At 29.3% G+C, this 26,573-nt stretch overlaps 3 protein-coding genes and 1 pseudogene across 4 annotated transcripts; 3 read left to right on the top strand and 1 right to left on the bottom strand.

Annotated features, from left to right (window-relative positions):
- Nucleotides 1-3,039: 3,039 nt before the first annotated feature.
- Nucleotides 3,040-6,580, top strand: LOC109795313 (N6-mAMP deaminase). Its single transcript, XM_020354769.3, has 11 exons — nt 3,040-3,220; nt 3,306-3,376; nt 3,764-3,855; nt 3,959-4,018; nt 4,116-4,340; nt 4,422-4,498; nt 4,590-4,659; nt 4,739-4,852; nt 5,158-5,224; nt 6,006-6,110; nt 6,188-6,580. Exons 1-11 carry the CDS (start codon nt 3,141-3,143, stop codon nt 6,310-6,312), a joined length of 1,086 nt encoding a protein of 361 aa, XP_020210358.1. The 5' UTR covers nt 3,040-3,140; the 3' UTR covers nt 6,313-6,580.
- Nucleotides 6,581-14,228: 7,648 nt separating this feature from the next.
- Nucleotides 14,229-14,564, top strand: LOC109807363 (uncharacterized). The gene has a single exon (XM_020369883.3). The coding sequence runs from the start codon at nt 14,229-14,231 to the stop codon at nt 14,562-14,564; it is 336 nt and encodes a 111-aa protein (XP_020225472.1).
- Nucleotides 14,565-15,539: 975 nt separating this feature from the next.
- On the bottom strand, nt 15,540-18,340 carry LOC109790391 (putative serine/threonine-protein kinase PBL23). The gene is made up of 5 exons (XM_020349540.3): nt 17,978-18,340; nt 17,336-17,517; nt 17,033-17,222; nt 16,550-16,941; nt 15,540-16,241 (listed from the first exon to the last, which is right to left on the bottom strand). Exons 1-5 carry the CDS (start codon nt 18,102-18,104, stop codon nt 15,957-15,959), a joined length of 1,176 nt encoding a protein of 391 aa, XP_020205129.1. The 5' UTR covers nt 18,105-18,340; the 3' UTR covers nt 15,540-15,956.
- Nucleotides 18,341-20,061: 1,721 nt separating this feature from the next.
- LOC109795219 (cardiolipin synthase (CMP-forming)-like) lies at nt 20,062-21,807 on the top strand (annotated as a pseudogene). Its single transcript, XR_014432676.1, has 5 exons — nt 20,062-20,462; nt 20,559-20,625; nt 20,724-20,798; nt 21,407-21,422; nt 21,713-21,807. The product of XR_014432676.1 is annotated as a cardiolipin synthase (CMP-forming)-like (transcript).
- Nucleotides 21,808-26,573: the final 4,766 nt, after the last annotated feature.

The raw sequence follows: 26,573 nt of genomic DNA, 5'->3' as shown, positions 1-26,573 counted from the left end.
TGTTTCTTACGACCTCTTCTTTTTTCTTCATTTTACATTCTAATTTTATATCCAATCACACGTGCTTTATAATCTCTTTTCCACAACACTCTCTTCCATTTTTTTTTTCTCTTTAACTTTTTATTTTATTAATCTCATATTTATAATTCTTAAAGGAAACAAACAGTATTGGGTCGTATGTTGGTTTAAATGAAAATAAAGAGGGAAAAAATGAAAAAGAGGAAGATAGAGTGTAAATATTAAAATTTAGTGATAAAAAAATCGTATATAGATATACGATTAAAAAAACTCAAGCTTATATCTAAAGATAAGAAAAATGTAGTTTGAATTGAAAAATCAAGATATTTTTTTTAACTAAATGTAGGAATAATACGTGAACTACAATTATAAAAAATTAGAAAAAAGAGATAACTTTTGCCTCTCTGTATATTTATTTTAAAATTTGGAGAAAAAATAATAAATATATCAAAAAAGTGGAAAAGAGAAAAAAATTAAATATCATATTTATATTGCTATTAAGGGTAAAATGATCCAATAAAATGAGAACACCAAATACAGCTACTAACACAAATGGTTCCTTTATTAATAAATAACAAAGAAAAGGACATTTTGTACCTCTTAAAAAAATTAAATAAATTGATAGTTACTATTTTTTAAAAAATAGTTATTATTTTGTATAGACATTCTTTTCCTATTTTATTGATAAAAAAAGATTAGAATACAAATATAAAATTATAATTGCCTTGAAAAATATTGACACAAAAAGCATATATCTCCTTTATATACTGTTATAAATATAAAACATAAATAAGAGAAAAAAGTATTTAATGTGTAATTAGAAAAGAGAAGAGAATACGACCAAATAAATTTGTGAAGTCAATACTCTTATTATAATTTTTTACTGTATTTCAAATTATAAAAATAATTTATAATTATATCATATATTATTATAAGTAAGTTCAAAAAGTTAGTGAGGACAACACTCAAATAAATGGATTCGTTTGTGTGCCTTAGTGATTACAATTGTAATAAAATATACGAATATAATGTAGATATTACGGTTGGCGGTTGTCAAGTTTCAGTTGAGAATTGACTCGAAAATACACTTAATAATTAAAGGACGGCGTAATAATAAAAGAAAATTGCAGTATATTTTCTAATTTTCTTTGTTTCACATGTCTCAACGGACAAAAGAGATTGTATATATTATTTTTAAGTTAGATAAACTGTATTATTTTCTTTTGAATTATTAATATGTTATAATTATTCAAATGAATTTTTATCCACTTTTGTTTTTATTTCTATTATTTTTTCATTAATTTACAATTTGAAATCATATTTTTACTTTTTGTAAACTATTTTTTTTATTCTTCTAAATATAAACTTGTTATTTTTAATCTTTAAATATTTTTTAAATAATAAATAATATTTATTTTAAGATTAAAAAATATTTTTGAATTATCATATGTTGACCTAATATCATAAATATTATTAAGTGTCATTTAGAATAGTCACTTGAATTTCCATTAAATATGCAACAATTAAGAAGTGTCATGGAAAAGAAAAACAATAATTTCAAAGTTTTGAGAATAAAAATCAAAGAGTAAACATTTAATTTGGTCCTTGAAAGATAGTAGATGTCACAAATTAAATGTGTTTCTAAAAGATTTTTTAAGGCATGTAAATCCATAATTTTTTACTTCATCGTGTAAATTGGTTCTTTTGTTATATTGTGTTACTAATTCTATTGATTTCCTTAACACTCAACAATTAAGTGTTAAATTAACATCTATTATCTCTCTTAGTTGATTGTTTTCTCTCTCCTAATTACTTAATATGAATCATAATGCAAATTTATGATATTTTTCAATCGACAATGAACATTTTATCATATTTAAATGTTCTCGTCATGGATATTCTAGTTGAAAGAAAGGTGATTGTTGAGTTTCATGAGATTTATTATAATTGGATTTTTCTATCTCAATCATTCTTAATTTATTTGTTTGTTATGACTACAATTTTAGAATCATAATCCCTGAATTATTGAATTTGGAGTTTAGCAAAATAAGTGATCATTTTAAAAGATCTTAAGCAAAAATGCATTAATTGAATGAGTGTTTCTGCTATATTTAATGAATCACAAAACTCTTGTCATAGAAGTGGAAAAGAAATTAGTGATAATGATCCTCTATGTTAATTATAAGAGATAATATGTGACAATTAACTGTTGATTGGTTATAAAATTAACAAAGTTAGTAACCGAATATAACAAAAGAGTTAATTACCTATACATTACCAGTGTAAAGTTTTTTTACACTGACAACCAATCATATCTTTTAATAGTGTCATGTCAGTTGCTTATTTAATAAAATAAAATAATTTAAAAGATATGATTGGTTGTCAGTGTAAAAAACGTTACACTGATAATGTATGAATGATTAACTCATAACAAAATGACTAACTTCCGTAACAAAGTTAAAATTTAAGTACGTCACAATAAATCTTTTAAAGACCTACCGACCACTTCTATTATTTTTTTAATATCAGATTGAGTTTTTACTCAAAAATCAAATATTATTTTTTCAGAGACAATAATTAAAATTTTAGGATAAAACTTAGGCACATTACCATAAGTACATGTAGTTTTGTTCTTTAATCAAAATTGGTGCATATATTAAAGATAAAATTTCAATTAGTTTTAAGAAAGTGATTTAGAGTTTAATTCATAATTTTTATCGAAAAATGTTAGAAAATTAGTGAATTATGTTAACCAGAAAGATTCACATACTCTCTCCTTATCATTTTGATTCCTATGTTCCTCTCCACACACACCACTTTATAAGTTTAAAACTTTAATTTAATTTTGTAGTGGATGAAACTTGAATTGTAATTAAAAAGAAATGCTATGGTAGCTAAATAACTGTATTTTTTAATGAGATAAGAAATCCTGTTTTACACGTTATTTAAAAGTAGCTGATTTTTACGCTAGTTAAAAAAATGGAAAAGTCATGCCGCGGTGGCGCTATCGTTTTGCGTGCGTCCCTGAGTGAGCCATCCATATACATAAGCAACCAAACTCTGGTTTTGTCTGAGTTACATTCATTCCGCAAAGAGAAGAGAAGAGAAGAGAAAGAAAGAGGATGGAGGAGTGGTGTAAGTCAATGCCAAAGGTCGAACTGCATGCTCACCTCAATGGATCCATCCGAGACTCCACGCTCCTGTAACCGCCTCTTCTTTTATTCACCTTTGATTTCTTTTTTTGGAACCTTCACTTTCTTATTCTTATTTGTTTATTATTTTTGCAGAGAGCTTACGAAGGGTTTGAGTCGAAAGGGTGTCATAAATTCATCCGAAATGGAACATATCATCAAAAAATGTATGCTTATCTTGTTCATTCATTCTCCTGTTTGGTTGCTCGAAAAGACAAGACCGCCAACAAACATGTCCCTCTCTTGTGTTTTTCTGCGCTTCTTCCCGTGTTTGTCCACCCTGTCTCTCTTTCAATGCCGATTTTCAAATTTATGTTGACGTTTCATTCTCACGCGCATGTTCAACCCTGCTTTCTCTTCCAAACAAAGCCACAAGCTTCATCCCTCCATAAACTAACTCACACAACCATCCATGAATTCTCCTTTTTTAAGGGAAAACCACCTTTGCCTTTTGCATAACTCTTGCTAGATTTTGCTTTTATTTTATTTTTATGCCTAATTCACTTCTCTTTCTTCATGCTTACACTGATGCTAATTATGTCTTTTAAATACAGATAATCGGTCCTTAAACGAAGTTTTCAAGCTGTTTGACCTAATCCACATTCTCACTACGGATCACAATACCGTTACAAGAATCACAAAAGAAGTATTGCTTCTTTTGTTGCTATATAAATTTTTGTTTTTGCCTAATTAATTTCCTTTTCATTTGTACAAGTAGTGGTAATAATAATAATAATGTAATAAAACAGGTTATCGAGGATTTTGCATCAGAGAATGTTGTCTATCTGGAGTTGAGGACTACTCCAAAGGTAATTCAGGCTGTTTTTGTTCTTTCTATTGATGTGTTACATGTATTAGAGAATGGCAATTGATTTGAGGAAGAAAACGTTTGTTGATTCCGTCCAGAAAAATGATTCCGTGGGAATGAGCAAACGCTCTTATGTTGAAGCTGTACTGAAAGGTCTAAGATCAGTAACTTCTGTTGATGTGGGTTTCATTCCACATTGTGATGATTCCAAGAGGATTTTCACTCCTCTTCCGGCTATTAATGGACATGTGAGAAAAAGAATCTTTGTTAGGCTTCTCTTGAGCATTGACAGAAGGGAGACAACAGAAGCAGCAATTGAAACTGTAAGCTAAATAGTGCAAGTAATTTGAGAAACTTGCACTTTGTTGGGTGCTGCCTTTGAATGTTGCATTTCTTTGATTCAGGTAAAGCTTGCACTGGAAATGAGGCAATTTGGGGTGGTTGGAATTGATCTCTCTGGAAATCCAAGTATTGGTGATTGGTACATCAACTTGATCTGGAACTCGAGCGTAGTAATGCATTTTCAATTTTGAAAAACGATGCTTATTCTCATCCTTCTTTAACTTTTGTAGGACCACATATTTGCCAGCATTGAAATTTGCTCGAGAACAAGGTCTTTGTGTAACACTTCACTGTGGCGAGGTGGGATGATCTATAACTTTGACCTGTTACTTTTGCAGTTTCCCTGACTTGGTCTATTTTTCCGACCTAGTGTTTTTAGGTACCTAATTCAAAGGAGATAAAAAACATGCTTGACTTTCGTCCCCAAAGGGTTGGACATGCTTGTTACTTTGAGGATGAACACTGGAGACAGCTGAAGTCGTCTAAGATTCCGGTCAGACTTTTTTTGCCAACCTTATAGTTAAAGTAAGATAATAAAAGTAAATTATGGTTGAAGTTAAAAGGGAAATTTCAAATGTGAATTTAATTGTCACATCTGAGAAGTTCCTCATAGATAATCAATAAAAAAGATTATATATACTCCTCATAGATAAAATAAAAAGGTTATGCTTTCACCGATCAACACTTCAGGGCTTCTGCTCTATGCGAAGTTTGAATTCGAATATCTTACATAATATCACTTTACAATTAGTAGCCAGCTAAGATACTTATTATTTATTTCATCTTTACTATTTTCAGGTTGAAATTTGTTTGACATCAAACGTTAGGACAATGACTGTCCCATCCATAGATGTTCACCATTTTGGTAGGTGTTTTTTGTTTATAGTTGAAGTTGATGATCATAAATATGGAATCAATAAACGAGCTGTTATTTTAACTTCACAAAGCAGATGCTCTACGCTTGAAAGTGATTTTGGATTTTGGCTACCTTCTTTATTGTTGTTGGAGAAAAACGTTAATAAACAAAGTAACTTTTGGAGAAGTTAGAAGTTGAGCTTGTTTTTTCCTTCCTCACTTTTTTGTTTTAAGAACTTTCTAAAACAATTCCATTCTACTTGGCAATCAATTTCGTCCTCTTCTATTTTCTTCATGTGCTCCCTCTTCAGGTGTTTAGGGTATAAACGATTTCAAATATACTCGGGACAAATAAATTTTAGAAACTAGAAAATTAATTTTGAAAACAGTAAGCAAGCAAGGCCCGTTTTCCCTTGTTGAAATTGGCTTTCCAAAAAGTGATTATTACATGTAATGTTCGTATGCTTTGCAAGAGAAGTTTATCTCTTATTGTTGGAGAACAAGTATTTAGTGGATTGGAAACAGGTTAAAGCAAGAGAGTTATAACTTCCAAGTGCCACGGCATATATATTTAGACAAACAGACTACAAGCTAAAAGTTCATAATACCCTTGGACATGGTTCATACATAAATTATACTATTGCGACTTTTGCCTATTTTTAAACCACTAATCTAATATGGGAGTTACTCTCCAACACTTCTAAAGTCATTTCAGAGTTGTATATAAACTTTCATCAGGGGATCCACTTCAAAAAATATCCTCTCTGAACATCATGCTCTTGCTGATGCAGTTGATTTATATAAAGCAAAACATCCTTTAGTCCTGTGTACTGATGACTCGGGTGTGTTCTCTACCTCTCTCTCCGACGAATACAAATTTGCTGCTGATGCATTTGGTAGGTTTCACTTTACTTAAACTAATTATAACTAAAATGATAGATAAGATTAACATGTGTGATTGATTATTATCTAGGGCTGGGAAGGAGGGAAATGTTTGAGCTATCAAGGAATGCTGTTGAGTACATATTTGCAGACAGCAGAGTAAAGGAGGATTTAAGAAAAGTTTTTAATTCAGTGGCAAAGAATATGGAAGTGTAAGCACAATTTCATCTTAGAGAGTATCTGCATTTAGCATGACTTAACCAGCCCAGGTATTACAATGATGGACACAAGTTGTAGCAACGTTAGATATTATTAGTATTAGAGATTAGCTAACAATCCAGCTGGGGCATGCCATTATCCGAGATTAAAATTGGTGATCAACTCCTTCACATGAAAAAATGTGTAAAGTGATAAAAATAAGGGTGCAAGTGTATGAGTATTTTAATTCATGTCTGCAACAAAGTTAGCCTTTATTTTCTCATTATACACGTTGCTTCAGAAGATGAATCCTTGCAATTGCTAATTGGCCTTTGATAAAATTATTGAATCAAGCGACTCTTCTAGGGGTTTCAGTTGATGAGCCATATGGCATACGCCACTGGTCACGTCACGTCACTGGATATGTGCTGAATAGTGACAACCTTGGCTAATAATGCTGCAATTACCACTTAAATTTGGCCATGATAATGAACTTTTCCATTATGCTATTCAGGGGTGAAAATAGTGGGTTGGGTACTTTTTGGATTAAAATTAGAGTTTAATTGTTATGCATTCATATTATTAAAGTTTTCATACCGTTATTTAATCAGAATTACAAATTATTTTTAGAGTGATTTTTAAGATAATTTTTGAAAAAAATAATAAAATTACTACATAGAGTAATTTATGATCGGATGATAATATAATTTTTTAATAGTATATTTTTATTAATTTTCTAAAGAAATAAACTAATTATTTATAATAAGATTGGATTGAGATTTTTTTCTCTCCTGAAATTCAACGCTAAATTCAATAATTATCCAATTGGATTTTGGTTGGATGATTAGGTTAGCTTTCTTTTAATATCAAATGTTCTGAAAAAAATAATTATTATTTGGATTGGCTAGGGTTTAGGGTTTGATTAAAAGAAATTGATACCCAAACCGATTGGGATTGCGTTAATCTGTATTGAACAAAAATTAAGTTGGTCAAAAGATATAAATTAGTGGTAATTGACCAATTGTAACTTTATAAGGCAGGATAATATCACAGAGCGATCAAGTTATAATAATATTATTTTGTTATTCGTAGAGTGTTTTTGCTTCAAAGTATTTTATTTTCATGCCTATCGTTATGCCAGTTGTTAAACGTATTGATTGAAAGCAACATAACTCGACAACAGTGCTTTGTTTATCCGATGAATTTTAACCTGTAGCTAGGCGTCATTGGACCGCTACTCTCCTCTGTAAATCACTTATATGATGCCTTGATGACAATAAGAAAGACACATAAGTTTTGTCTTCTAACATGAATTAACTATCAGACTCATTTGAATTCTTTTTACGGTTACAAAAAAAAATTAATTATAGATTTATTTAGTTAGATTTACTTTATTTAATAATTTATGTTTTATATCAAAGATTTAATAGTTAAATTTAAATTTTTTAATAGACTTACTTCATTTAATAGCTTATATTTTATATCAAATTTTAACTATTTAACCGGTAAATTTAAAATTTTTAATGCATAGATCAAGTGTATAAATTTTTAAGAAATTTGAAAATTATTTAATATTTCGTTTCATTAATTTAAATTAATATATAAAATATTTTATGATTATCCATCAATTTGAATTAATGAAACGAAGTACTAAATAATTTTTAAATTTTTTAAAAATTTGCAGATTTATTTTACGTATTAAGAACTTTAAATTCAACCATTATTGAAATTTGATGTAAAACATGAGTTATTGAATAGAGTAAGTTTAAATAAACTTGCTTCAAAAAAAAGTTTAGATAAACTTACTCATAAAATAAATGAATCCCTCGTCAATAAAAATATTATAAAAATAGATCCTACAAATATTGATTTGATTTCTCCTATCTCAAGACAAATGTTATACTTATGATCATCAAAATAAAAAATTTAATTAAAATCATTTAAATTTAATCAATAATATCAAATTTAATTTGAAATTATTTGGTTACATTAAATATTTTTAAGAATTATTTTATCCTTTACAATAATGTTAAGTAATTCAAATAAAATTAGTCTATAATAAGAAAATATATAGTCTCCTAAAATAAAGATTTGGTCATATGTTAGTATGACATGTAAAAGATTTGATCATCTAAATCCGAAAATGGATTGGTACGAAGTTATTAATATTGGGCATTAAATATTTAGACTTTTTTTGTGTGTGTATTTTTATAATAGTTTGTCCAATTCAAGCATACTTGTTTCGTACAAAATATAAATAGTCTCCTAAAGAAAGATTTGGTGATCTATTTTTTTTCTTAAAAAAAGGTGTATAACGTGTTTTTCCCACGTTTATACAAATTAAAAGGAAGGTAGTCAAGGTCATCGCTTGGGAATATAATTTGATTTCGGAAATTGACAGTCAAACTTGTTTTACCTTCTAAAATACGGCTGGTTTGTAGCTAATCAGAATCTATTTACTCCACAGTGAAGGTAGGTCATGAGATTTTGAGTTTCTTGTGTGAATTGAAAAAATATACTCTTATAAGTTATGACTATTTAAATATTGTTTTCTTTCTATTCTTTTTTACAAAATTAAAAATAGTTTATTTATAGTCAAGGTTATTTAAAAATATATTTTTGATAGAAATTAAAATACCACCTTATGACATAATAAATACTGTATATATTTTTTCATTGGACATGTTCTGTTGATTTTATATTTGTGTTTTAAATGATATCTATAACATCATATTTTTTTAATTATGTTTATGGCAATAAATATAATTAAGTAATATGTTTTGTATTGTCTTATTGTTTGTAGTTTTTTGGAGTGGATGTTAGAGTTGTGATAACTCTAAACTTAAGTTATAGATGATATAACTTAAATGAGTGAGAATTGGTCTCAAGAAGGCTAAAGTATATAAGGCGAATCTTAAGAAATAAATTTCATAAGTTCATAACTCAAGAATTTTAAAGAGAATTTAGAGAGATGTACTCTGGATTATGATATTTTTCCTTCTCCTCCCTAACCTTTCTAAGGGTGCAAAGATTTGTGGTTAAGCAGAGGAGTGGTGATTCGAAGTCCACATAATTGAGAATCAAAGTGGGTGTAGTGTTGTGTGGAGTTTCTGTGCAGAGTAAGAACATGGAACTTATCTTCTTCTTTCTCCTATATTTTCTTGGATTCCAAAGGTAAAGGAAACTTGTTTGATTTTCTAAGTTATGTATGGTATTTTTGTCTCGTTGACTCATGCTTTGGTGAGCATTAAAGTTGAAATTGTGTATAGAACTTGGTGTTCCTGGTACTTTTGGTGAAGAATGAAGAAATTGATTGATGTGTTTGATGGTTTCCAATGGTATTTTATTCAGTTTTTTGAGTTGTATGATGATAGTAGATGACTATTTCTAAAGTACATGTATGAATCTCGTAGTTGGATGAGAGAACTTATGAAGTTGTTATATTGTTCTTGAGTTGTGTTCTATTTTGGATTCATGCATGTATGGGTTTAATCACTTAGAGCACCGATGGGATTGCTCAAAGCAAGCAATTGAGGTCAATCAGAGTGCTCTCTGACTTAGCTTGCTTAAAGCGTTTGTTGTGGATGCTCCAAGTGAATTTCTGTAGCTTTGACATACTATCAACATAATCAACTCAACATGCTTCAACATAGCATTAACCTATAACCTAACAACACAATATATAGACAACACCATGTAATCAACACATCATGTTCACAACACAATTTATCAACTCAACAACATATATACAACAACACAACGAAACATATGCATCACACAATTCTACAATATCGACTGCATATGCACAACAAATCAACTATATGCGTTATCACATATTTCAACTAGAAGATTTCCTACAACACAGTTAAGTAGTTTAAATGGCTTGACACTACCAAAACAACAACTCATTCTTTTCAACTAGATCAACAACCAATTTTGGATAATAATCCACAACACAACATGGTTTCTTAGATTTTGTTGCTTCAATTAGAAAGTCTAATATTCCTATCAAGATAAAACAATTTGGGTGTGAGCTTATCACGACATTAGCCAGTATAACTAAGTCACTTATGAGATTAATTCGCTGATTACCCTCTAAATATTGCGCACTTCTAGTACTTATAGTTAGGGATTTTCGCTCCCAACCTTATACCTTACTCTAATTTGATCGCTTTGTACACATATGTTTCAACCTGACTCACATATCACATCAACTAAGGTCTTAAAAGAGACAAAATTATCCATTTTAAGGGTCAATTTTCCAAGAAGGTTTTCAACGAACTAGGCTCTTAGAGCACCATTACACAGTATCCTCATAATGAGATATGAAACTTTAAAAACAAATTCTCTTCTAGTCCTAGGTCGATCAACACAGTACAACTTTAATGCCAAAACATTCTCAACATAGCTACTTAATTAAACAACATGCAACTTAACCTAACTTTCAACCATTTAATCAACTTTATACATTATACTACACCAAGGTATATAGATTCAACATATGACATATAACATAACATAATCATGATACAAAATGTAATATATTCACCTAACTTATTCATGTTCACCATATCATTAATCAAACAATAAGAATTTTTAAAGTAAACTACACCTAACACCACACACCTTGTGTCCGATACCATTGAGGCAAGAAGCTCTCTGCCTTATCCATGCCTAGCGCAATTCGAATTACACTCGACATGAATGAGGTAGGGAACCCTTAGGAACTCATGCCTGACATAGAAAAATCCACATACAACCCCATTTCAAGCAAAGATAATTCTCTCTTTTCACACCCAACGTCATTTCTTTGACGCTTGACGCCAATCCAAGTAGAGTCAATTCTTTCACCTAACGCCCAACTTCATTCGAACCACACCTAACGTGACTAGGTCAAAGGCTTTTTTTTTTCTCATCACGCTCTCACCACCACTCCCACCCTTGGCGAGAGTGAGACTGAGATCCTTGATTTGAGCCACGTCTAACACCCTAAAGGTGCGAATGACATGACGATGAGTTCTATACTTGCAGACTCACAAATTTGGCTTAAACACTGAAAATTAGAAAATCTCCAACATGCAACACAAGATATTATTCATGTACATCTTTAACAACTTAAATCAACTCAAAATAACATACATTCACAAATCATTACAAAACATCAAATTCTCTCAACACATTCAAGAAAGCACCAAAACCCCAATCTCAACATCCAATCTACACAAAATCAACCAACACAACTATGAATTAAGTAAGATCAAGTATCATATAACTTCACAATTCAACAAAATTTTGAAATCTAACTTCCCTTGCCTCTAAGTCTCCAAATCTGAGAGAAAAGAGGAGGAAGAAAATGAATGAGTTCAGAGAACTTCGCACCGCCACCAATACAAGATTGATTCTCAACTCCAACAACTTTGAATCACCAACTATTTGCTCGAGTAAAAGCTTCTAGGATTCTCAGGAAGCTAAGAAAGAAGAAAAAGGTTTAAAAAATTTAGAGCTCTTCTCACTACTCTCTCTCTCTCTCTCTAAGGTTCTCTTATAAATGAAGTTATGAAGATTAAATCTCAAAAGAAATATTATATAACTCTCTTTAGGATCAAATTGGACCTCTACTTAGAGAACCTTTTAAATGCCTAAAACTCATAAGGAATTACTTAATTCTAGAGTTTCTCTTCTCAACAACTTAATAGTAAATCAACACAACACAAATTTTAATAAAATCTGTAACAATTAATAAAAAAATGTATAGTGTTACATTAACAAAAACCGTTAAACGGAAGAAACAAGACAAATTTTAATAATATTATTAAAATTGACAAAATCAAGAAATAATGAAATATAACAAAGAGAGCAAGATAGATAAATAGAGATATGGGAGGGAGGGAGAGGGGGGAGAGAAAGGGGGAGTGAGAGTCAGAGAGACAGAAAGAGCAAGAGAGATACAAAAGATGAATTTCAATTATATATATTTTATGTTTTAATAAAGAATATTGTGATTTATATATATATATATATATATATATATATATATATATATATATATATATATATAACCTTTCTTCTAACTCGAGAACGATTTTCAATCTCATGAAAATATTCTTGTGAAAAAATGGGATAAAAATGGTTTTAGAAAAATTATATCTCCTGAAAATCTTTTTCTTAAAATAGCTATCAAATATGAAAACCAAAATTTCTAATTTAAGATTTCCAAGAAAATAAAAATATTCTGCATAGTATCAACTATATAAAGTTTTAGTTTGTTTCATTTATTTATATAATGAAACCTAAGTTAAATGATATTACCAATTCTATTTTTATAAATATTTTGATATTAAATGATATATATATATATATAAAATAAAGGATACCAGCTGATAATCTACGCATAGAAATATATATGTAACATGTTATATGTAAAAATAATAATAATAATAAAGGACTATTGCATTTTATAATCCAGTAAATAAAAATTTCATAATTTTTTGACTTTTAAAAAAATATCAAACTTCAAAATTAATTTTAACATTTTTAGCAAAGTTTTACATATTTTCCTTATGAATACGTAAATAATAAATATTAACAAAATTCTTATCACCAATTTACATAAACAATCTGTTTACAAGTCATTAATGTTAAGTTTGTTAACTTTGAGTTTAACTCATTTAAATAACTAAGTCTGAATTTTACATTAGATAAACAACTTAAATTGAATATTAAATGAATCAAATTTAAATAAATCATAGATAACTAAACGCATTTACACGCTAAATGAGACATTAAAGCTGCATATTTCCAGTTAAGTCCCGCTATAAAATTAATTGATCTGATCCAAGGGATGTCCTCTTGTGCTTTTTATCGATAGAAAAATGACACGAAGGTAAGAAATCCAATGTTTATAATTATATCATTTGATTTGATGGAATGGAGATATCTGTTGAACTGGACAACACAGCAAATAGCAATAAGCTAACAAAAAACAATGGAAAACCGCCTCTCTTTCCAGTAGCCAAGGCATGAAAGGCGGAGAATAACTTTGACCTCACAAATCAAGAAAAAAGTGAACCATTGAACGCGTTGGAATTTAAAATTTCTATTTATTTATTCATAGAAAGTGCAGAGGAATTAAGGTCACACAAAACCAGCTTATATATATATATTATCATTAGTATGGAATATTATTGATTTAGTCGACTAACCATCTATAATGAGATTTCCTTTCTTAAACATATATATTTTTTTTATGAGTTAATTACTAATATATTGTCAGTGTAAAGTTTTTTTACACTGGTAACCAATCAAATCTTTTAATAGTGATATTTCAGTCGCTTATTTAATGAAATAAATTTTACACAAACTTTATTTGAAACCCATCGCATATGATAAGCTACCCTCACCAATAAAATATTAGCAATAATAAAATTCCTAGTTACCAAATAATGCCCTTTGTTTGTGATGTTAACGCTAAAATTGCATCAATATCTCTAAATGCTTCCACATATGTCAACTATTTGATAAAATGCCCCAAAAATTGCTCAAATATACGATCATCGCGTTAAAAGTGTAAAGTATGATAACCGGAAAACAAGCTAGTTTTCATCAAGATATTAAGAGGAAGAGATTATGATAATTTGAACTTTTTAAAGTTTCAATTATGGGAAATTTCATGCTTTTGCTTTTCATAAAGCAACTCAGTATCAACTATTTAATAAAGACCAAAAGATTGATGCTCCAAATTGAAAATTAAGAACCATGACTACAAAGTTCTTCATGTGGAAGCCTCATTCATTTTTAACAGTAAATTTATGCACTATATATATATATATATATATATATATATATATATATATATATATATATATATATATATATATATATATATATATATATATAAAGAGTAGTGGCATAACATAAGAACTAGTGCAGATGAAATGGCTGCTCCTGTTGCTATAGGGACAAGGGGCACTATTGGATCTCTAGTGAGGAAGGAAATTGAATACTTCACAAAGATTGAGTTGGAAAGAAGAGGAAGTTCACAAAAACCACAGCAACACTTTGTGGAAATGGACATGGTTTCTGGCAGAAGCTATTGCATGTCTAGGCCTAGTTTCTGGGTGTTGCTAACAACTTGGAAGAGGAGGAAGAGAAGAGGCACAAGTGGGTTCCTCCCAAAAATATGTTCCGTTGCAGATGTAGCTGAGAGTGAGAGGAATCAGTTGAACAGGATTCCTGGTTACAGCTACAGGATCCTCAAGATTCAAGAATGATATCAACAACTTGAGTTAGTCTGCACAGCTTTTTGAGGGGAACCAAAACTTGCAACATATTCATTTTATGCTACATGTTATGTTGCCTGACTCAGGCAACTTTTAATTTTGGGCTCATGTTTTTCATTTTCTGTCATATCCTGTGTTTCATATGCCTATAGTAAGTACTGCTGGTTTTTCAGATCTCAGATTCAGTTTAAAATTATTGTTATAATCAAGGTTTTAAAAAACGGTTTATAATTGTAATTTATCGGATGCAACATCAAGATTTTTGGTGTAACTGCATTAGTCGCATTTGTCTATAGTTTCCCGCATTTTCAGAAAATGCAACGAAACCGCAAGCAAAGTTTAAAACCTTAAAATTCTAATAGTTAATGAAGGGTGGCAGTAAATAAACGGCATATTCTAAATGCATTTAGAAAAAAATATAATATTTGTTATTGAGGAACATATATTCATGTTGATCCGACTATACAACACTTAAATCCATTTCTTAAAGGTACCTTTTGAGACATGTTTTGTTTTCAGTTAGGAGATCTCCAAAGTATTCAAAAAGTAAAATTGAATAAGTTTCTTTTTTGGTTTTCAATCGAATTTGATTATTGTTCTTACCGGAAATCTGTCGTAGAGGTGATTCGGCAGTACGGATAGTACAATTATAAACTGAATTTTGTCTAATTTTTTCTTGAAACTCAGTTTGAAATGAAAACAAAAGAGTGTTGTTTTTGCTAAGTTTACATAATAAAGTTCATTCAAACTTAAGTTTGCAAACTTTAATCTAAACAGGCACTTGTTCTTTGGTCAGAATAACACTTTCAGATCAGTAATATATGCTGATCTTTAGTGCAAACCTTCAATTGAAAAATAACACCAAAAACACTTGAGAAAATGCAACTAAGTTTTGCAATTTTGGATGGTGTCAAATGCTCAAAGATGAAGTGAAATAAAAATAGAAATTTCATATAACGAAACAAATGAATTAAAGAGATTTCATTTCAGTCCCACAGGGAAAAAATTGCATCCTAAAATTTAACTTTAGGATGAATAAATTACAAACAGAATTAGTGAATTACACTCAGAGGCCAACCCAATGATACGTGGCGTCTAAAGCAAATAATGAGAGATAATTTATTTTTTAAAATGAAAAAGGCATATGTTAGATTTTTTTCTCTCTAACATATGAGGCCTTTTTTTTTTTTTTTTTTAATATATAAGACCTTTTTACATTATAAAAACTAATAACAAATATATTTTTGTTAAAAGGCCTAAAACTTAAAGCTTTAGTAGCCTTACCCTTGGGTCGGCCGGTTAATCAATTCCATCTTTGTGAAACAATTTATTGGGCGCTTTCCAATTTTTTCTGTAATCCTAGTCTGTGTCTGATCAATGAAGCTAAGTCCTTTCAGATTCAGCTAAACTTGCAACTCTAAAAGATTCAACATGTCCGGCGCTTTTTAAAGATTCACCAGCTATGTCTTTTTCTTCAATTGTGTGCACTGCTAGGTGTGTAACAGCTGTCACAACATCATCCATGTAAGGTCGTGTCTCAGCTTCCTCTTGGAGACACATTGCTGCCACTGCAAGGGCTTTAAAGAGACCCTTTACAGGGAACTTACCTTTAAGCAAAGGATCAGCCATTAGAGTGAACTTGGTTCTATCGTTAAACAAAGGTTGTGCCTACCAAATGAAAAACAAGAACCATAAATTCCATGTTCCAAGACTAATTGTAATTGACAGACATCAATGCTCATCAAACCTAGAAATTATGTAGTCATGGTCTTGGTCAATCTTTTTGTGACACAGCCAAAACTTTCAATTTATGAGAAAAAGTTAATCAAACTCAATAATATGTCACATGGAAATTGATCAGGATGTCCAAGACCGTGGACATGTGCTGGTTTAAGACTACAATCATTTCTCCCTCAAACAACATATTCTTTTAAAGAAAATAAAGATCAAAATATAAAGTATGTTATGTAACATACCCAGTCGATCAAATTTTGCTCTTCTGTAGCTCTTCTAGTGTCAAATACTCTCCTACCCGAGATTATTTCCAAAAACACAACCCCAAAACTATAAATATCTGACTTCACGCTTAGCTGACCTGTAGCAGCATATTCTGGTGCGCAGTAGCCAAAGGTTCCCATCACCCTGGTTGACACATGTTCCTGGCCTTCTATAGGACCAATCTTAGCAAGACCAAAATCAGAGAGCTTTGGATTGAAATTTTCATCTAACAATATATTAGATGACTTAAAATCACGGTATATGATTGCTGGATTTGCTCCATTATGCAAATATTCAAGTCCCCTAGCTGCTCCCTCGGCTACTTTCATTCTAGTCTTCCAATCCAAAGGCTCCTTATCTTCACCTATTTCTGAGATAAATAAACTCAAGTCAGTGTTGCATACTTTGTATGTGTTTCAGTAAAATTAAGCCCTTAACTATAATGTTTTTGGTCTTCATACCTAGAAGGTGACTTTCCAAACACCCATTGGCCATGAATTCATAAACTAAAATCCTATGAGCACCATCTGCACAATAACCAATGAGCATCACAAGGTTTGGATGTTGAACCATGCTTAACATCAGTATTTCTGCGAAAAATTCACGTGTTCCTTGGGCTCCATCCCTGTTCAGTACCTTCACAGCTACAGTCTAAGTAACAAATATTTAACATGAGACCTTCACAACCTTGTAAAAAGCTAAATATGTTATTAGATAAGAAAAAACATGCCAATGTGTGTTTGAGAGAGTAGTAAGAGACATACTTGATCAATAGTTTTTATGAATCCTTTGTAAACATTCCCAAATCCACCTTCGCCTAACAGGCAATCAGAATTGAAGTTGTTTGTGGCTTCAACAAGTTGTTCATATGTGAATACTTTGATATCATTTTTTGCAGATCCATATTTTCTTATCTCCGCATCTATTTGTCTGTTCCTGCTGCTACCTGCAATTTGAGGTAACCTAATTATAATACAAATGATCCTTTCACATTTACATTCGAAGCCTTGGATTCTAATATGAAATTTCATGCATGTTGATCATGTAATTAGAAAATTCATTACTATCAAGGGAGAATTCCAGCTGGGGGTTCTGAAATACAGTTACATTAAACACTTGAACGGTATTAATTGGTGACAGATCCTTCAAAACAAAATGTTCATGAACCATCTTTATATCCTAAAGAAAAATGTGGCTAATCTCCTCAGTCTGATCACATTTAAGAGGATGACAGAAATTGATTTGAAACATAAACTGCTATAAACGTTCCCTCAATCAGACCAAAGGGTTAAAATTCATTAAAAAGGATAAAAAATGGATTTGTTTTCAAGGTATAATGAGGAAGGAATTATCATGCAATATTAAGATTAATAATGTCTATATCTAAAATGAATCGTGCCACACACCTGTTTTAAGTGACATAGCTGCAGCTAATGATTTGAATGTTCTCCTTCCTTTGGAAGCTTTGTTGGGGGATCCTTTGAAAGAGGTTGTTGATTTATTATTTGTCTTGCAGCATGGAAAGCAACTCATTTTTATCAAATCGTTTTTGGTGTCTGGCTAGGCCCTTTTGTACAAATTTCTTATGAAATTTGCCAAATACCTAACCAAATCACCATAACAACTCGCATGCACAAAGAATTGGAGAAAACCAGAATGATGATTCTCTATCTTTTGCAACTGGGAAACTGTAGGACGTTTATTCAGGGTCGAAACCCTGCAAAAACTGTTCTCTATCTTTTTCTTTTGATCTGTGATCTGTTTTATATTTGTGTCTCGTGGGAATAAGATTACTTATTTTAGTTTTGGGCATCAAAATGGATTTTTTTAACATGGTTAATCTTAGTTGGTTTTCTTTGACACGTAGAAAGTAAAGGAACTCAGTTTTTTTTTTTTTTTTTTAAGGTAATTATGAAAAAGGATAACAAGTTGTTCTAACCATATTTTACAAATTCTTTGGAAGTTTGAATAAGAAAAATAGGTTGACAACTTTTCCCTTCTTTCTTTGTCTTAAAGCCCGTTGTGTTACTTTACCTTATACATTAGATAGTTTAGTAAGGTAGAAAATAAGAACAAGCTAGATGCAAATAAGGTAAAAAAAAAATCATTCTATTCTTAAACCTTGGACGAGAATAGTTTATTATTTATTTACTTTAGTCGCTACTTGCTACCAGATGACCCCTATACTTTTGTATATAAAATTAATCCCAGTTTTTTTTTTTTTTTTTTTGCATTATTATTAGTTTCTAACAACTGTTTTCTATTTTTTAAATTTCATTCGAGATTTTTTTAAGTATCTATATTTGGTTGGTAGTGGTACTTAGGCCTACGGTAGAAACTTCTCTCAAATTGGGGTATTATTTGAGTTTTTGTTATGATTAAATTATATAATACCCATGTATAATTTATTTTATAATAAAAAATAAAATATTATATTATTTTAATTTGCAAATAGTGTTCAGGAATTATTTTGTGTAACTCATTAAAATAAATCAAAGACAATAAAATTATCAAATAGGTCGACTCAACCTAAATTTTTTTATAGGTCACTTATTACTTAAATGTTAAATTAACTTGTTTTATTTTTATTTAATTTTGATAAAGAAAAGCACATATAACACTATATTAAATAAGTTTAATAAATTTTAAACCTTCAAATTATTAAGTTAGTATAGATCAATTAATCCATCAGGTTAAACTAAATTAACCTAATTCTTTTTAGACCACTTTTTTTAAGTTTAGTTTGACATGATAAATCAAATAACTTTTTACCATTCTAAAAAATAATTTATAGATTTATCATAAATTATTTTTATAAATCCTTCTAAACACTATTACAAATATTTATTTTATTCGATGAATTCAAATAAATCATTTTCTTTTCAAAAATACTTTGTTTATAATATACACAAGTAAATCTTGAAAAGTTTATCTATGTAAAGAAATATTAGTAAGGTATTCACAATCATTAAATATACATAGACAATACATGAATATAACATGTTTGGAATAGTGATGGAGCATAATATAAAAATATGGTGACTTTAAAGTTACTCTTTAATATGGTGAAAAAATCATGTTGACACCGTGATTTCAATGTGATTCTAGCATAACATTATCATTTGATAACTTTCAATCCATGTTAAGTTGATAGAAGGCATAAGTAATAGCTTTTGAATTTTACCACCAGAATAACAACAATGCTAAAAGGATGTATGTGCAAACAAACTAAGAATTGAGTTTCAATTTTTTATTTGCATATAAAGTCATGACTTGACATATCACTTTATTTTTAAATAAGTTGATCTAATAAAAAAAAGTTATACTTAAAATAGGTTTTACATCTTTTAACATGTTTTAAGGATCAAGATTTATTTATATATATACTATATTATATTGTTGGTATTATTTAGTATATACTAATTATGGTGCAAATAATATTGGTTTAGCAATAAATGTAGGAGTAAACAACTTCTAATGTGAACATAGAGAAAAGTTTGTGCAAAGACAAGAAAATTAGTTTCACTTCTAAGCACTTTTTTCCCCTCTTGTGTATCTCTAAAACCCTAAACCCCTCCCCTAAGGGGAGAAAAGAAAAACCTAATTACATTTGAACATTGATAAAGAGAAATGAGAAGAATGGTGATATTGAGGTCCCTGCAAACCATAGCTCAAAACTTGATCTCAAAAACCACCTTCCTCCTCTTCTCCTCATTGCATAACCCACCCGCCATTCCTCTCTGTCTCCACTCCAACGTCGTCTTCTTGTTTAAACTCAATCTCAATCTCAATTTATCACTACACTAGCATCATCGCTTCAATTCGACTTCCAATTCCAACTCTAACCACTCAGTTTTCCTCAATGAGCCAAATCTCATCTCTTTTTCTCGGGTACTCTTCTTGGATGGTACTTCCTTCTTTTGTGTACGGTTTTTCTAATTAAATAATGTTTGTTTTTGTGTTGATTTGTATGGCAATTTTGTGCAGGATGATCACAAATGATATGTATACTTTTGTAATGGTGGGGTTGGCCATCTCTGGAGGAATCGATTGGGTGTGGAAAAATATTAACAAGTTTTTCTTTTTTTAAATGTTGTAGACTTTATGCAACTGTGATAAGCTAAACATTGATTTCTTTTCATATAATTGTAGCTGGATGGATACTTGGCTGGGTAGATGAAGATTGATTTTGTGGTGGGTTCTTACCTTGATCCTCTTGTTGACAAGGTATAAATAAGTTGTAGTGTCCCCTTACAAGCTCAGTGTCTTTGCCTACGTTTGTTCTCATCCTCAATTCATGATGTAGGTTGTCATCCTCAATTTTCTAACATAAAGATCTACTGCATCATAAGTTGTATTGAACTTCTGTTCCGATAGTTTAATTTGTGTTTCTTTATGGTCTCATTAACTTAAAAAAAAAAAAAAAAAGTTATGCATTTATATTTTTGTGAAGGTTAAAAAAGGACAAGATAAAATAAAACTCAATAAGATGAGGGTAAACCAAGTTCTCATTTGACCCAAGTATTAGGCCATGGTTACAATTAAAGGCAAGGACTCATGTATGTGTGTATTAATTAATATTTTAACTGTGTCTCCAAATACATAAGCACTACAAGAGTACAATGAATAGCTTAAAAATCTCTTTCCATTCCTTTATGCACAAGTGAAAGAGGAAATTAAACACATTCAAATCATGTATCATGTCTGAGTAAAAACCAATTGGTGCGCTATCTTTACTGTTTAGCACATATACTTTCATTGCTCTTGGCTGGCAATCAAATGCACATAAGCTATGATTTTCTTAATTATATATTGTTTGGGCTTAATGATTTCAGTGGCTGAAAGGGTGTGGTAAGTATTTGCATTCATAAAATGGTTTCATATATAACAATTAAAATGTAAAAATTAGAGAACACAAAAATTATTTTCCATATATATGGTGCATAAACTATGCATGTTTCTTGTTTTTGTCGTCAAACTTGTTGGACTTGTGTTTTGAGATGTCTTCATCATTGGCGGTGCAGTATTTCAAAGAGCAAGTGGCTTGGGTTGGAAGGTAAGAAGTGAGAATGTGATTCTCATATTTTCCTCTTTGCTTGAGAAATTGTAGAGAGGAAGATGAAACTTTGTGTGTTTCTCAGTGGAAAAGTTAGTGGAATTTTTTAACGTCGATGGGATTGGTCACTAAAAGGTTGAACCACTCTGTATAAGTAAGGTTAGCATTATGCATGTCTGAGTTTATTATACAACGCAGGGCATGACATTTAGTTTGGCCTAATTTTATGTATAGTTGTTATATCACCTGATACTTCCCTAGTTATTCGTAAATGAATTGGAATAGGTTGAGATGTTTCCCTCTTTCAATCTCTTGCAATTGTTATTAAATAGTTACCTATTTATCTCCTTTACCCCTTGTTTGGTATAATAGAAATAACAAAGAAATTGAGTAGAAGGAGAAGAAATGGGTAAGAAATGAAATTAGAGGTATGTTTGGTTAGCATGAGTTGTGTGATGTGAGAAATAGAAAGGTGTAAATTTTACCTTTTTTTTTTTATTTCCACATTGATATGAACTACTACTATAAAATGAACATTGATTGAATTTTTTTTTATAGTCCTAACAGTCAGAACTCAGAAACCGCCGCAATTAGTTTCTTTAATTTTTTAAACACATATTAGTGATTTAAAAATCATCAGAAAGTGTTAATCGGTTAAATAGAAGTTCTATTCAATTACATTTTCTTACAAAAGTGTTTACGAAATCAATTAGAATTTTTTTTACATTTTCTTTATTTTTATGATTTTTTAATTGTTTATATACTTTAAATTTATTTAATTAATTTAAATTTATTATTTTAATTAGTTTTAATCTAAAAAAATTACTTTAGAATTATTTACTTACTTTTAATTAGTTATTTATTTATTTTAAATTATTATTTATTTAGTTATGTAATTTTTATTTAATTGATTAAAATAAAAATAATTAATAAGAATTCCTTTTAAAAAATATTTTTATTTTCTATTTCTTTCTTTTTTTTACTGTATTTTATTGATTTATCTCTTCTTCTCTTCTCTTATATATATATATATATATATATATCCTATTTATTGATTGTATGAAGAGAAATAGATGAGAAATATGGTAGAGAGAAATAGAAGAGAGAGAAATAAGTGAGTAGAAATATGACAAAAATAAATTTGTTTGATTTAAGAAAAATATGTAAAAAATAATAATATTATAGAATTGTTTAATTTGAATAGATGAAAAGGTTTGGTGTTTCTCTATCATGACAGTATTTGGTGGTTTTCATGTATTTTTGGTGGTTCTCTTAAAAGAATGTTTTATGGCTTAAAACAATCGATTAAGTTACTTATATTATATAATTTAATATTTGAATTTGTCATTATTGTTATGTTATTATTGATTTAAATTGTATTTTATTGTTCCAAATGTCATTATTAAGACACATGATGTGAAATTGCCATTTTATTGCAGATTATTTAAGATGTCAAGAGCCTCTAGTGGGAGAAAAAAAAAGGTGGAAAACAATAAAAAGTTCAAGAGGAAAATGAAACATTTGTTCCACAAAAAACACTTAATTAGTAAGATCTTTTGCTATTGAAGAACAAATGAATACATATCTTGATGTTTTTTATGGATGAGTTTTTGTGGAACTAAAGATCATAAATCTAGATTATTTTTAAAGTAGGAAATTCCAATTTCAACAACTTTTGTAATATAAAGAGCTTGAAAACTTTGTTTTACTTGGAGAAAGATACTCTCCTAATTTAGTCAAGGTTTTCTATGACAAGCTTACCATCTCTAATGTTGGCGTATTGTACTTAGAATTTAAAAATGTCAAAATATGTGTTATGTCACTTGATTAGTTAACAATTGTCAATATAAAGTATGAGGGGAATAAATTTAATATTGTCAACCTTAATCTATGCGAGAATTATGATTGTAACACTACATTGACAAGAATGAAATGATTAAACTTAAAAAGTGCATGTAATTTATCTATGGGGATAGATTGTTGCGTTACATTTTTGTTCACACATTAGTACCCCAACCAAACAACTATGCATTGCTTACTAGTGATGGCATATTTGTTTTATGGGTTATAAAACAAATGATTGCAATCAATTGGCCATATTATATATGTCAACACATGAAGAAATGCAAAGAAAAAAGTGGCATGTCTCTTTCATATGCTAAACTTATTTCAAAAATATTGGAAAATCATGACATGAATATGATTGGAGATGATGAGATTAGACCTACTTAGACTAATTATTTTAAGCAATGTATCCTAAATAAATAGAATATAAAAAATGTTAATAGTGTGTAAATGGTGATGAGTAATTGTACATTGAATAAGATGCTAAAGATTAAAGTGAGGGTGAGGGATAGAGTGATGTTATCCACCGTGGACCACATTATTCCCAAGATAATGATATTTTAATCGATTTTTATGGTGGCATTCAAGGCTCACAAATTGGATTAGAAAATTAAATGGTCAATGTGTAAGTCGAATTCAAAATTTGACACAAGATTTAAAGAATTGGACAATAAGATTGAAGGACTTGGGAATCTTTACTCATACAAATCATCTGAATAGCTCATGACTTATGTATATCTGATTATGTTTTATGTATGATTGTTTGGTTGCCAAACTTAATTCTACTGTTGTTATAATTTTAATCATCTTTATATTTGTATTATGATGTGTGGAATTATGTTATGCGTGTTTTATTATTTATTTTAATTAAACTCTATTAAATCTTGTATGTTTATATCATACACTTTAATAATAATGTATAAACACTAATTATACTATTTTTTTCATTACGCTTTAGAGAATAACAAAAAGTAGATTATATTTTGAATATGTAAGAATAAAACATATTATATGTTTGTATTTGATTGAATACAAATTTTATTTGAATAAAGCAACTTTCAAGGAATTATTTATTTATTTGTATTCAAATAACATAAATGTTATCATATTACAACCTAATAAATAAGTTTGGTTGACTTGAATAAAAATTTAACTTAATCAATTAAAAGAAAAGAAGAGAGAAACTTATGAATACTAGGTAGTTAACTTTGAAAGGATAAAATGATATGTTTTTCTCTAATTATAATTTCTTTCCTCTCCATCTATTCAAACCAAACAACTATATAATATTATTTCTCTTCTATTTCTTACTTATTTTTCTTAAATCAAACAAACTTAGTTTCACTTTATTTTTACTCATTTATTTCTTTTTACCTTATTTCTTACCTATTTCTCTCCTTACAATCAAACACAATGTAAATATCATTGTTGTTAAGGCCACCGACCCGTTGCACTGTAAAATATAGCAAATTTAAAAAGACTACATAAGATAAGTGGAAAACAAACAAATTCTAGACAAATTACCTTATATAAGTAATGTGTGATTGAGTGAGTTTCTTAGGTTCAAAAATCTGGTTGAAGAAGAGATACAACAACTAATCCCAACTAGAGCAACATATTCACCCGTCCAAATTAATATTCATCTTCAAAAGTAGATTAACACATCAAAAATCTATTGAGATGCTCTCTACTTCTCTAACTTATATGTTGCATTGATTTTAGATCAATTACATATAACTTTCTATACACATTATTCAAATACAACCAAATAAATGAGTTCTTAGAAGTTGTTTTATTTGAATAAATTGAATATACAATTAAACAAATCCCTGAAATACCAACTTGGATTAACACAAGAGACAAAAGACTCACATCATTTAACTAAGTAATCAGGGATCAAATATTAACTCTTGTGATTACAAAAAATTCAAATTAAAAGAAAATGTTCACTTATTTTATATTTATCAAATCTCCAAGAAAAATTGTCCCCATATTCGACAAAAAATTCTCATTGGTAATGAACACAAATAAATAAATAAGTCATTGAAATATTATTTATTTGAATAAACATTTCAATAACTTATTTATTTAGTCATATTTGAATAACATGAATGTAACTCAATTACCACTAAATAAATAAATTTAATTTATTTAAATGAAAATTAAATTTAATCAATTAAATAAACAATATTTCAAGGACTTATTTAATTAGTTATATTTGAATAGCATGAATTTTATTTGATTACAATCAAATAAATAAGTTTGATTTATTTAAATGGAAATTTAATTTAATCAATTATAAGAAAAGAAAAAAAAACTTTAAAAGGGTAAAATGATAATTTTCTCTAATTATAATTTTTTTCCTCTCAATGTATTCAAACCAAACAACTCTACAATATTATTTCTCTTTTATTTCTTACATATTTCTCTTATAAACTAAATAAACTTATTTTTACCTTATTTCTACTCACTTATTTCTTTCTTCTATTTCTTTTTAGAGTTAATTACCTATACACTACTAGTGTAAAAAAATTTTACACTAGTAACCAATCATATTTTTTAACAGTAACATATCAGTTACTTATTTAATAAAATAATAATAAAATAAGTAACTTTAAAAGATATGATTAGTTGTCAGTATAAAAAACTTTATACTGGCGGTGTAAGGATGATTAACTCTTCTTTTTACCCTACTTCTCACTTAATTTTCTCCTCTCAACCAAACAAGTACTTTCTTTGAAGGAATGACGACGCTTGAATTACCTCCCATTGCAATATTCCAACCAAAGGCATTTTCCCCGCATAGATTTTAACAAACATTTCAGTAGCCAAAAGGAAGGAGAGAACCATTAAATTAAGAGAGATGATAAAAGGCACTAGAAACAACGTTTGGTTTGCGTTCGTGTGCTAAATTCAAGTAAATTACATGGTGACTAGAGTTGAAGGAGCTGGTTGACGTTTAACACCTCTATTTACTATCAATATGCTTGAGCTTAAATTAAAATGCTTGAACACAAAACAAATCATTCATGAGCTGAGGGCCTACTATTGACTCTGCTGCTCTGCATTACCTACACAACTAGCATCGTACAACAAGCAAA

Source organism: Cajanus cajan, chromosome 1 (genome assembly GCF_000230855.2).
Source record: "Cajanus cajan strain Asha chromosome 1, NIPB_CcT2T_4, whole genome shotgun sequence".
NCBI lineage: Eukaryota > Viridiplantae > Streptophyta > Magnoliopsida > Fabales > Fabaceae > Cajanus > Cajanus cajan.
Note: the sequence above shows the minus strand (reverse complement) of the source record. Positions and strands in the feature narration are given on the sequence as shown.

What these genes read in the sequence shown, in the direction of transcription:
- LOC109795313 (XM_020354769.3), top strand. Translation starts at nt 3,141, where the DNA reads ATGGAGGAGTGGTGTAAGTCAATGCCAAAGGTCGAACTGCATGCTCAC. An exon ending in CAGAAGCAGCAATTGAAACT is followed by an intron (nt 4,341 to 4,421) that starts GTAAGCTAAATA and finishes TCTTTGATTCAG; the next exon opens with GTAAAGCTTGCACTGGAAAT. An exon ending in AATCCAAGTATTGGTGATTG is followed by an intron (nt 4,499 to 4,589) that starts GTACATCAACTT and finishes TAACTTTTGTAG; the next exon opens with GACCACATATTTGCCAGCAT.
- LOC109790391 (XM_020349540.3), bottom strand. Translation starts at nt 18,104, where the DNA reads ATGAGTTGCTTTCCATGCTGCAAGACAAATAATAAATCAACAACCTCT. An exon ending in AGCTATGTCACTTAAAACAG is followed by an intron (nt 17,518 to 17,977) that starts GTGTGTGGCACG and finishes CTCAAATTGCAG; the next exon opens with GTAGCAGCAGGAACAGACAA. An exon ending in TCATAAAAACTATTGATCAA is followed by an intron (nt 17,223 to 17,335) that starts GTATGTCTCTTA and finishes TTTGTTACTTAG; the next exon opens with ACTGTAGCTGTGAAGGTACT.
- LOC109807363 (XM_020369883.3), top strand. Translation starts at nt 14,229, where the DNA reads ATGGCTGCTCCTGTTGCTATAGGGACAAGGGGCACTATTGGATCTCTA.